We start from the raw sequence: 12282 nt of genomic DNA on the forward strand, positions 1-12282 counted from the left end.
GATTACATCTGTTTGTGTGTGTGTGTGTGTGTGTGTGTGTGTGTGTGTGTGTGTGTGTGTGTGTGTTCAGGCTTCAGGCCCTAACCTGAACTCGGGCGTCAGGTCAGGCTTGAGGCCGTAGAAGGACGTGGACAGGGTGAGCATCCAGCGGGGCACGAAGCGTCCATCTTTACAGTTCAGGAAGGGGGCACTGGCCCAGCGCACACCACTGCGATTGGTCACATAGCTGTCGCCCTGCCCCCACTTGGGCGTGTCCAAGGTGCTCAGGTCATTGAGGAGCACCCGCTTGGACAGGCCTGCCAGCGGCTGGTTTGACTCTGGGAATTTAAAGCTTCTGAACCAGCTGTCGTCAGGGGCCGGGGCTGGAGGATGCAGGCTCTCCCAGGCCTTGGATAAGTCCTGGAGCACGATGGCCTGCGCCTTGGCTGTGGGGTTGCGGGTGGCGTGGAGCACTAGCTGTGGCACCAGAGCAGACGGGTCAGCATCAAAGGTGAGCAGGGCATGCTGGATGAGCACATCGGCCTCCAGGAGGGCGCGGACCAGGGCGTGGTACCACTCCATGTCCTCCTGCACCGTGCTCTCCCGCAGGTCGCTGGCTTGGAATATCATGTTGAGGAAGTTGGCGGTGTTGGCCACAGCATCCAGAGCCGGCCGGAGGGGGCCACCAAAGCTGTTGGGCAAGGGTCCGGTCTGCCCCCCTGGGCTGTACGCCCGTGAGCAGCGGGCCACTTCCAGAGTGGAAGGGTCTCCAGTGTACAAGAAGGTCTCTGCTGGTGACCAGTCATCCTCCTCTGAGGGAGCTTCTGAAGGCGTCGTAGCAAACCCAGTGGGCTCAGGGGGGCTGAAGGAAGTGGAGAGGTTGCTGAAGGAAGTGGAGAGGTTGCTGGAGATGTCTGAAGTCGCTGTACTGTTCATTGAAGGGTCAGTGCTGTTATTCACCTCCACTGTGACTCCTGATGGGTCTGGAGTCACCTGCCCTCTGAGGAGGCATGGGAGCAGAAGAAGAAGAAGCCAAACAGGACCCATCCTGGATTCACTCTAGAGAAGAGGAGGAGGAGGGGAAGGGGTCACACACCTACAACACCGTCTCCTTTTGGCTCTTGAGCCCCTTGTATTTCCCTTGAGGAGAAAGAAATGTCACATGTTGCCGGAGGTCTGGACTTTCCGCGCAGACTTGGAGGTGCTGCAGCAGCAGCAGGTGTCCGAGAGGAGCGCGGCCACTCGGTCTGCTCTCACTTACACTGGGAGCGCACGGCTCCATCTGTGCGGCGCACGGACACACGCACGCGCCCTCATGCGCTCGCGCAAGCACTCACATGAAGCTATCATTAAACCCGCATGTCCTCGGTGGTGCTGCTGCTGCTGGTGGTGGGACACGGGGCAATCCTCGCATCTCCGCAGTCCTTCCGGTATCTACAACCCGCGGTCCGCCCAGCCCCCGTTTTTCCGCGGTTTACAGTCGCATAGCCGTGCGCCAAGATCCAGAGCAAAGCAAACGCAACGTGCGCAAGGAGGAGGAGGGGGCGGAGAGGAGGAGGAGGAAGAGGGAAAAGCCTTAAAGTTGGGGGATCCCCGTGTCAGGTGGGAGGAGGAGAGAGGAGAGCAGATTTCCTCCTTTTTCTTTCCTCCTCTCTCTCTCTCTTCTCCTTCTTCTGTATCCCGCTCTGCTATCTGTTGCTCCAAAGAGCTTCCAACCCGTCTGATTGAGGCTTGTGATGCTCCCCCCCCCCACTCCCTCCACCTCATACACCATCCCCTCTCTACCACCACTCCCTCTTCCCCTCCCTAAGCTTCATTCACCCTGTGTCTGCTTCCTCTGTATCGACAGGGACGTTCACCAGTGCTGAAAGGTGATGAGAGTGGTACATCTGTTGTGTGTGTGTGTATGTGTGTGTGTGTGTGTGTTCACAGAGGAGAGGATGATGCAGTCAGTTAGAGATGAGAGTTAAGCTCTGCTGCATTTGGGCATCCATCAAGAATCCCCTTGCTGGCTGGATGGATGGATGGATGGATGGATTAACCCCTCCTGCACAGAGAATGGATGGGGAAGAGGATGCTCTTTTACTGCATGTGCACACACACACACACACATTTGCACAGCTATCCTTGTTAGGACATTGCATTGACTTCTATGCATTGTGGACAGACTAACCTAAACCGTAACCCTAACCAGGACCTCAGAACTCAGACCTCAGGTGCCTCATTAGGATCGGGCTTTGTTCCCCATGAGGACTACTGGTCTACACACACACACACACACACACACACACACACACACACACGCACACACGGGAGGAGATCATAGATGCAGCATGTTGACATATTATCAATAAACAATCAACAAGAAGAGATTTAAATTTTATAATTGTTTGCAGGTTTTTGCAATGTCAGGGAATTCCCCACTTGTGTGTGTATGTGTGTGTGTGTGCACTTCAGTGTACACTGTCTTTGTGTTTGTGTGTGTGTACGTGCACCAAAGTCTGGATGAGCGAGAGATGCTGCATGAGAGGCATGAGAAAAAAAAGGGAAGAAAGAGAGAGAGAGAGAGAGAGCAAAGTGAGGCGTGCTCGCTAGGAGGAGTGATGCAGGCAAGAATCCTTGTTTTGGTGGCCATGGCAACCAGTTTCAGAGAATCTCTCCCCCCCTCTAATACACACACACACACACACCACTCCCACCTCCCACCCTGAGACTTCACTGCAGAGCAGCAAAGGTGCTGCAGTCGAGTCTGAGGAAGACAATAAGGCAGAATACTGGATGTGTGTGTGTCAACTGTTGTTGTGTGGTAATAGTGTTCCTGTCTGTCTTCATATAGCTGTGAGGAGATCACACAAACAACATGTGTAAAGATGAAAAGACGCCGTCGGTTAAACGCAACATGAGTCACCTTCTGCTGCTTGAGTTTCCTACTTTTACTTTTTTTTTCTTTCTAAACATTTTTCTGTGATTCTCTACTCTAACGTTGCTCAGGCACACTGAGATTTTAACCTTACACCCAACGGTGGAAATTAACTAAGTACATTTACATGCTACTTTATACTTCCACTCCACTACATTTCATTTGACAGCTTTAGTTACTTTTCAGATGAAGATTTGACACAATGGATAATATAACAAGCTTTTAAAATACAACACATTGTTAAAGATGAAACCAGTGGTTTCCAACCTTTTTGTCTTTTGACGTCTTACAAAAAGCAGTGTGTAGTCGGGGTCACATTTCACATGTCTATGAGTTGTTAACAGCTCCACCAAATAGTGATTTTTCCCTCTAAACTTCTCACATGCTTTCATTTCAATAAATGTTCAAATGATCCAATATTTCAGCAAAAATCAAAGATTAGAGAAAAAGTCCAAAAACTGAAAACAGATTTGTGTATCAGAACTTTGTTTTTTCTTCTTTCCTCTCCCATTAATCATCTCACGACCCCTCAGATTTATGTGCTGACCCTTTGGAGGGGCCCGACCCCTAGGTTGGGAACCACTGAACTAAACTAGCTAACTGTATATAAAGTAGTGTAAACTAGCTCCACCTCCAGCAGCTACAACAGTAACATGCTGCTCTAACACTGATGCTTCACTATTAACAATCTAATGATGTCATATATAATAATATATCAGTCAGAGGGACCAAACCACTACTTTTACTGCAATACTTTAACTACATCAAGTTCATAATACTTACGTAGGATTTTTCATGCAGGACTTTTACTTGTAATGGAGTATTTTTACATTGCTATATTGGTACTTTTACTTAAGTAAAGGATCTGAATACTTCTTCCACTACTGGTTACACCTCTTTATTATGTTTCTACCTTTCTACTCCCTGTCCTAGTTACGGAGCTACCTCCTCTAGAGGATGTGTCTGATGATATCCGTGATGTGGCCAGGTCAACAGGGCTCCAGGGAAAAATGAACTGTTTCGCCCCATTCATGTATAGTTCATACAACAGACTACACTTCAGCTTATTGTGCCTGCATCTAATCAATAAATCATTTTTGGATTAAAGTCTTTTTTCAAGCCAAAATACCAAACATTTAATGCTTCCAGCTACTCAAATGTGAGAATCTGCTGTTTTCTCTTGTCTTACGTTATTAAATAGTATCAAAGTAAATTAAATATTTTTGGGTTTTGGAGTGTTGGTGAGACGAAACAAGACATTTGAAGATGTCATGTTGGGCTATATAGAATTGTGATGGATATGCAGATGGGTGAAAAATTAAAGGAAAAACCAACATGAAGTGTCTTAATATGGAGTCAGGCCACCACAGGACTCCAGAACAGCTTCAGTGCTCCTTGCCAAGTCTTCAGCTCTGTTGGAGGGATGAACACCATTCCTCCACAACACATTCCCTCATTTATATATATAACCTTTATTTAATCAGGTAATCTCATTGAGATCAAGATCTCTTTTGCAAGAAAGACCTGAGTCCAGCAGATACAAAGAAAAACAAACATAGCCAGCCATAACAAAATGACATAAACCATCAGAGACAATCACACATACCCCTAAATAGATTTGAAGATGAAAGTTTATATTATATCATTTGGTCTTATGGAGATGGTGGTGGAGAGCATTGTCTTCAATCAATCAATCAATCATTTTTTATTTATATAGTGCCAAATCACAACAAAAGTCATCTCAGGGCACTTTTCACACAGAGTAGGTCTAGACCGTACTCTTTAATTTACAGAGACCCAACAATTCATCCATGAGCAAACACTTGGCGACAGCGGTAAGGAGAAACTCCCCTTTAATGGGTAGAAACCTCAAGCAGAACCCGGCTCTTGGTTGGCTGCCATCTGCCTTGACTGGTTGGGTTGAGAGAGACCTATGGAAACGTCCGTCTTCCATAGGTGTTCAACTGGGTTGAGATCTGGTGACTGTAAAGACACTTGTATTTTATTCACATCATTTTCATACTCACCAAACCATTCAGTGAGCCCTGGTGCTCGGAAGCATCTGCATTTGATATGTTTCTCCACTCTTTTATTCATGTTTTTCTTTTGTCCACTGTCTGTACAGTGCTGTGCAAAAGTTTCAGGCACTTTAGATGTTTGGATTCTGTTATGCAACACCATCAGGGAGGCGTTTGATCGGTCCCAAAGTTATTCTGCAGCATGACAACGACTCATAAAGAACTATCTTCAGCAACAAGAAGAACAAAGAGTCCTGCAACAGATGGTCTGGCCCCCACAGTGTCCTGATCTCACCATCATAGAGTCAGTCTGGGATTACATGAAGACACAGAAGCAACTGTGACAACTTCTCCAAGATGCAGAAACAACCGACCTGCCGAGTACCTGAAAAACTGTGTGCAGGTGTACCGAGGAGAGCTGCTGCTGTTTTAAAGGCAAAGCTGCTCACAGCAAATATTGATTTCCTTTAGGTTTCTTCTTTTTACTGAACTTTGTATGAAGCTCATTGATAAATGAAAAGGTTTCATGTCATTATTTTTGAAAGCATCCTCACTTTACATTTAGTGCCTAAAACGTTTGCACAGTACTGTACTCGAGCCAGAAACTAATTAATTAAGCAAAACATAATGAGAATAATCGTCAGTGGTGGAATGTAACAAAGTACATTTACTGAAGTACAGTTTTGAGGTACTTGGACCTTACTTTAGTATTTCCATTTTAGGCCATTTTCTTCTTCTACTCCATATATTCAAGGCTGGATTATCAACCAGGTAAAGCAGACAACTGCCCAGGAGACCCAAAAGCCTCAGGTTAACTCCATATCATTTGGGTCTACATAATTTGATTAATAATAAGTTATATGACAGGTCCTCCATCCTCCATCCTGGTCTTGAAGAGGGACTCTGTGTGAAAATATTTTGTGCACTTCACTTTAAAGTATATATTTGGTGACTTTCTATATTTTTCTTATTGTCAACAAATCTCATGTTTGGAGCCAAACCAACAATGAACTGATGTACTAACAAGTATTGTGTCTGTGTATCCAAAGTCTAATATATCTTATTCCTCTGTGCTGTAGACCTCTGTTGTTGTCCAAAAACTATTAAAAACACATCAGTGAGTCACACCGCTGCACTGGGTGACATGTTCCTTCATTATGAAGAGTTTGGTCATGTTAGTTTGTTTAGAAACGACTCCAAACAGTAATAACAGCAATCAGGTTTTCAGTCTCCGGAGAGTAGTTCTGTGTAAAGCAGACGTCACTGAGCATGTGCAGGAACACAGCTCTGTTTACAGCTTCACTAGCTTGTTGTGCTACGTAGCACAACCTCTTGAGTTTGTTCTGAAGTTCTTTCAGAAATTCATGATGTAGTAATATTATAGTTTTGTCAGTAATGTGCTCACAATATCTACAGATGTCAGTATCTTTGGATATGATTGATTTACGCTTCTTAGTCCCTTTTTCTACTAAATTATAAGAAGCCTTTAATCTGAGTGTAGATGAATGATGAGTGATGTTTGAACTAACATCACACAGATATGAATAATTAGTCTTTTACTGTGATTAATTAGGAAGAGTTGAGTGTGAAAAGCTGTTCAAAGCCTTATTTATGAAACTGAGAGGAAATCTTTGGGGGGGGCAAATTTATATTTTATCAAAACTTTTCCCTTAAAGAGGGACAGTGGAGAGGCAAACGCTGTCTTATAAAGGGAACAAAGCAAAACAAGACAAGACAAAATGGAGTAAGACATGACAAAATAAGAAAAGATGACATGATCCTTAACAAAATGAGACAAAACAAATCAAGATGTTACGAGACAAAATGATATAAGATGAGAGCTGAGAACATAACACTGGATGGACGAGGCATGGTGATATAAAACAACCCAAGCATGAAAAAGCAAAAAGGAAACGATAAAACCATGGTGTAATGTTAATATTGAATGCTGCTGACCTCTGACCTCTGGGCTGCATCACATCAATATTCAGCTCTGCAGGGCAGGTTGTTAGTTTGATTACTCCACATAAACCTCAGATATGAACAAACTCTGCCTTCATCTCTATGGCTCACGTGTAAACACACGCAAACACACACACACACACACACACACACACACACACACATACACACACACACACACACACACACACACACACTCACTGTAAGGATTAATGGCCCTTCATCCACTCTCCCATCATTGCAGCAGCAGAAGCATCCATCACTGCTGGGTGGACTGCAGCGCCATCTGCCTGTCACTCATTAATACAACACTCTGGTTAAAGGACAGGTTCATAATTTTTCATGTGTGTCTTAAACCAGCAGTCAGGTGTCCATATGAACAGTGAAAGACGTTTTCCTCGCTGTAATCATTCCTCCTGTTCATACCGGATATTATAAGATCCTTCAAATGTGCTTTCAGTGTAAGTGATGGAGGCCAAAGTCCACAGTGTGTCCACACAGTCATTTAAAAGTTGATGTGAAGCTTCTATGAGGCTTCAGCAGTCTGAGTTAGTTAGACAGAATAACAACAATCATAACAATAACAATAACAGCAACAATAGGAAGGACACCAACAGGACCGCAAAGGCTCAGGCTGCATCCCAGGGTTTCCTGCGAGATGAGAAAGCACAAAATACTCAGCGGAAGAAGCCAAGTTGGTAACATGCATTGAAAGTACATGAATGCATACAGAAGGAGAGGAGGAGGAGGAGGAGGAGGAGGAGAGATGAGCTCAGTGCATCATGGGAAGTTCCCCGGCAGTCTAGGCCTATAGCAGCATAACTAAGGGCTGATCCAAGGTGAGCCTGGTCAACCCTAACTATAAGCTTTATCAAAAAGGAAAGTTTTAAGCCTACTCTTAAACATAGAGAGGGTGTCTGCACCCCGGACCGAATCTGGAAGATGGTTCCACAAGAGAGGAGCCTGATAGCTGAAGGCTCTGCCTCCCATTTTACTTTTAAAGACTGTAGGAACCACCAGTAAGCTGCATTCTGGGAGCGCAGTGTTCTAGTGGGATAATACGGTATTATTCAAGATATGATGGTGCCTGACCATTAAGGGCTTTGTAAGTTAGGAGAAGGATTTTAAGTATAGTAACAAAAAAGAGGGACTTTGGCACTAAAAAGACTGTAACGTTGAAAGATATGTACTTGATTTGACTCATTTGGACGCTGAAGCTTCATATTAGCTTCAGATAAACTTTTAAATACATTTTTTGCACAGAAGGACTGTGGATTTTATCCCCCATCACTTACATTACAAATGCATTATGAAGGGATCTTCTAATGGTCAGTATGAACAGGAGGAATGATTACAGCAAGAAAAACATGTTTCAATGTTCATCTGGGTTCCTGATTGTTGTTTTAAGACTGACTGACTTGAAAAATGATGAACCTTTCCTTTAAGACAGCAACGTGCAGGTGCTGATATTCAGCTAACGAGCTATGAGCAGCCACTGAAAGACTCTCCTGTACTAGATGTGTTATCACTTCCTGTGTATTACATACTGCAGTGCTCCTTATTTACCATTTACAATATGAGTTGTACCATTTTCCACTACAGGAACTTACTGACCTGTACCTGAACTTATACTCTTGGTCCCGGGTTCTGCTTTTGTTTCCAGTGTCGTCGGCCTGCTTCAGAAACTCTCAGGAGGTGAAACTAAAGCAAGTTTCAGGTACACATGATTGTAAAATATGTGTCATCACAGCTCAACTATGACAAAGACAACATAGTAGTAACCACCATTTGACTTCTGTGCACACTAAAAATCACTGGGTTAAATTTTTACCCAGTTTGGATCGATATAGCACCAACACAATACTGGGTTAATGTCACCCAGGAAGCCACTCAAGACAAACAGTTGTTTTGACCCAGTTTTTTTTATTTTACTGTTTGGTTATTTACTCAAACTAACACTTGTTATAATCAACTCTACTCTTTTCAAACTTACATGTCATTGTTTGTTGTTTGCTAATTACATGTGTATCATTTTAATGTCATATGCACGTCATTTTGTATAAGAAACAACATATTTGTGACAGTTTTTAGCTGAAGTTTGTCGTGTGTAACACTGGGTCAAAATAACAAATCACTACTGGATAAAGTTAGCCCAATGTTTTATTAGTGCTATAACGACCCAAAGTGGTTAAAAATTGAACCCAGTGATTTTTTAGTGTGTGTACATCACCAAGGACGAAGAACAATGAGAGAATAATAACTCAACTGAATAATTGAGAATATTAACTAGAATAAAATTCATTACCATATAAATTCTGTATACTGACAGGTTTGTGTTGCAGAAATTAATTTTTTCTTCTTTCAAACTCTGTTAATCAATCTCACAACTCCTCAGATTTATCTTGTGACCCTTTGACAGGGCCTGACCCTCAGATTGGGAACCATTGGACTAAACTAACTGTATATAAAGTAGCTAAAACTACTTCCAGCAGCTATAACGGTAAAATGCTGCATATGTATCAGTCACAGGGGCATTTTTTTGCAGATCAAGTACTTTTTTGCAATAATTTAAGTACACTCAACTTATAATGCTTCTATACGTAAGTAGTAGGATTTTATAAGTAGGATTTTGTTGGAGTGGTACTTTTATGTAAGTACAGAATCTGAATACTTATCCACCACTGGCTGTGGAGTAATTTATAATTAGTGCTAAAACTGAACTCATTCATAAGAACTGAATAAAATGACAGATGATGAGCAACGTGTCTGCGTCAGGGTGCGGCTCGCAGCCAAGAATAAGACGATTAAAGCACTTAGGAAGAGTGATGGTCCTCTGACAGAGAACTTAATAAACTTGTTCTTAACTCATCCACATATCTGGGACTGGGAGAAAGCCAGAGAGATGCCTTCACTCCCAACGCCTTATTAAATGTGAGCTATAAATAGTTCTGAGCAAATTAAAGTAGGTGGTGTCGAGCAGTCGTAGCACAGTGATTACAAAGTGCTGGAGAAAAAGAAGCACTGAGTTGAATTGTATTGAAATTTCTTCTTATGTTTTAATGTTTTTCATTAGTTTATGTTGTGCAAATGAAAAATGCTAAAGTTTACATGCTAAAGATACAAGTTTCTCCTTTTATATTTACAGCAAACTTCACATTTTGAATGTGACTGACGATAAATCTGAAGGATCGTGAGATGATTATCAGAGTTTAAAAGAAGAAAACATAATTTCTGCGACACAAATCTGTTTTCTTTTTTGGAATTTTTCTCTAATCTTTGTTTTTTGTGATCCTACACTTCCCATAATGCAACTTGATAGCATCTCTCATCTTTTAAACTCCACAACTCCAGCTCAGGATGATTACAGGCTTTCTGGTGAACGTTAAATGTCAGGTCCTATCAATATGACATCATCTGGGATATTTTCACAGTTTTTAGGAAGTTCCTGAACCACAGAAGACATCATACAGCTGTTTTCACAGGCTGAGAGGTTTTCATACTGCGGAAGATTTAAAATGCCAAAATTAAAACAAAAAAATAGTATGTATTGTATGTATGTATTTATTTCTCTTTATGCATGTATTTACTGTGTCATGATTAAATTAAAAACATATGTAAAAGAACAATTAGTTTCTCCTGTACTAATCTGCTTTGTTGTTGTTTTTTTAAACAAATATATTTTAATACATATTACTGCTGGGTTATTTGAGACCATTTTAGCATAAAAGTGTCAAAAAAACAAAAACAAAGTGCATATGACATCCAAAACTGCAAAGGATACATGTTATAAACAATCAATGACAAACAGTGACATGTAGGTTTAAAAAGAGGTGGAGTTGATTATAAGAATTTGCAACCACCAGCTTTTAGTTTGGGTAAGAAACCCAACAGTATTATGAAAAATAACCCTAAAACGGACTTAAAACGACCCCTTATCTTAACTTATTTTTTGGTGCTTTATTGACCCAAATTGTGTAAATTTGGACCCAGTGATTTTTTAGTGTGAATTGTTTTTCATTGTGACACTATTGACTGTAGCCTACATTTACCATTTAGCAACCGGCTAGCTCACAGGAAATAGCTTTAATGTGAAAGGCAGCATATCATGGCTGCCATCAGTGACGATACCAGATTCCAGATTCATGTCATATTGAAGTTACCGTATCGTTAAGAGTTTTTGATTTGTAACAATTGCTCACATCAACCTCCGAGTTGCAATTACAACTGGGGAACTGTGATTTTCTGAAAGCCCTGATACGTATATCCAACTTGGCACTTAATGATAATAACCAAACAAACATGGACGCCTCATGTCAGCTAAAGTCTGTCGTTCAATGTAATTAAACTCAAACTGAATGCCATTTTGGCACTGATGATGCATCTCTATCTCAAAAACAGAAAAAAAGCTCCTTGCACCTCCTCATGGAAACTAATGACAGTGCTTTGTATTTAGTATTGGCGGCTCTATGCTGCCCCCTGCTGGTCAACACTCAAACACAATTCACCTCCTTTGTATCCTGTGCTGTGATTTGATTTTAATGTCATAATGAAAAACGATTCATTCTGTAGGACAAAAAATAAATAATTGTCCTTTTAACACACACACACACACACACACACACACACACACACACACACACATATATATATACTAATAATGACACACTAATACAGGCTACATAAAAATGAGAAACATACAACAACAATGCATATTGTATTTCACTTTATTTATTTGTTTGATTTGTTTTTATTTAGGCTTTTTAAATCTTCCATACTCTCCGGGACGAGAAAACAGATCGTTGTGTGTAAAATCGTTGAAGTGCCCCTTTAATATTATGCAGTGTCACAACTGACCTCACATGGGATTAACAATAAGAAACACTGCACAAGTTGGATGAAAACATCGACTTCACCAAATACATATCATGTGCAAAAGAAGTTATCCACTGATTTTTTTTTTTAATTTTTAATTTTTTTCTAAAAATAGTGACCACGTCACAAAAATAAGTGACAATTAGGATGGAAAAATATTATAATGTAGCTGATAAAACATATATTAAAACCAATATAATGAAAACCTGCATTGGAGCATCACAGAAACAGAGTGGCTATTGATTTATGAATGAATAATATAAAGAGGACAGCGGTGTTTTGCTTTATGAATTATTATTATTATTTTTTTACCTTTAGCCCCTTATAAGGAAAGAAAACAGAAATCAGCGGTTCAGATGTGGGGCTAGATCAGGTAGCCCTGTGATATTAAAATGCCACAGACTAATTTATAGCTCTCATCATCGGTGCTCATAAAGTGGTATTATGGGCTGAGCGGAGGAGGGGCGGGTGGGGCCTGGCTGGGAACACAGAGGCAGACTGTGGTCACTGACCGGAGACTCTGGGGCTTTT

The 12282-nt window shown here is 41.6% G+C and overlaps 1 protein-coding gene across 1 annotated transcript in view; it reads right to left on the minus strand.

Annotated features, from left to right (window-relative positions):
• gpr179 (G protein-coupled receptor 179) overlaps positions 1 to 1684 on the minus strand; it is a 28186-nt gene extending 26502 nt beyond the window's left edge. The window contains exon 1 of the mRNA XM_042391531.1: positions 86 to 1684. Coding sequence (XP_042247465.1) covers positions 86 to 1026 — 941 coding nt within the window. The 5' untranslated portion in view covers positions 1027 to 1684. The remainder of the gene's footprint in view (positions 1 to 85) is intronic.
• Between the last annotated feature and the right edge of the window lie 10598 nt (positions 1685 to 12282).

Source organism: Thunnus maccoyii, chromosome 2 (genome assembly GCF_910596095.1).
Source record: "Thunnus maccoyii chromosome 2, fThuMac1.1, whole genome shotgun sequence".
In the NCBI taxonomy this organism is placed as follows: domain Eukaryota; kingdom Metazoa; phylum Chordata; class Actinopteri; order Scombriformes; family Scombridae; genus Thunnus; species Thunnus maccoyii.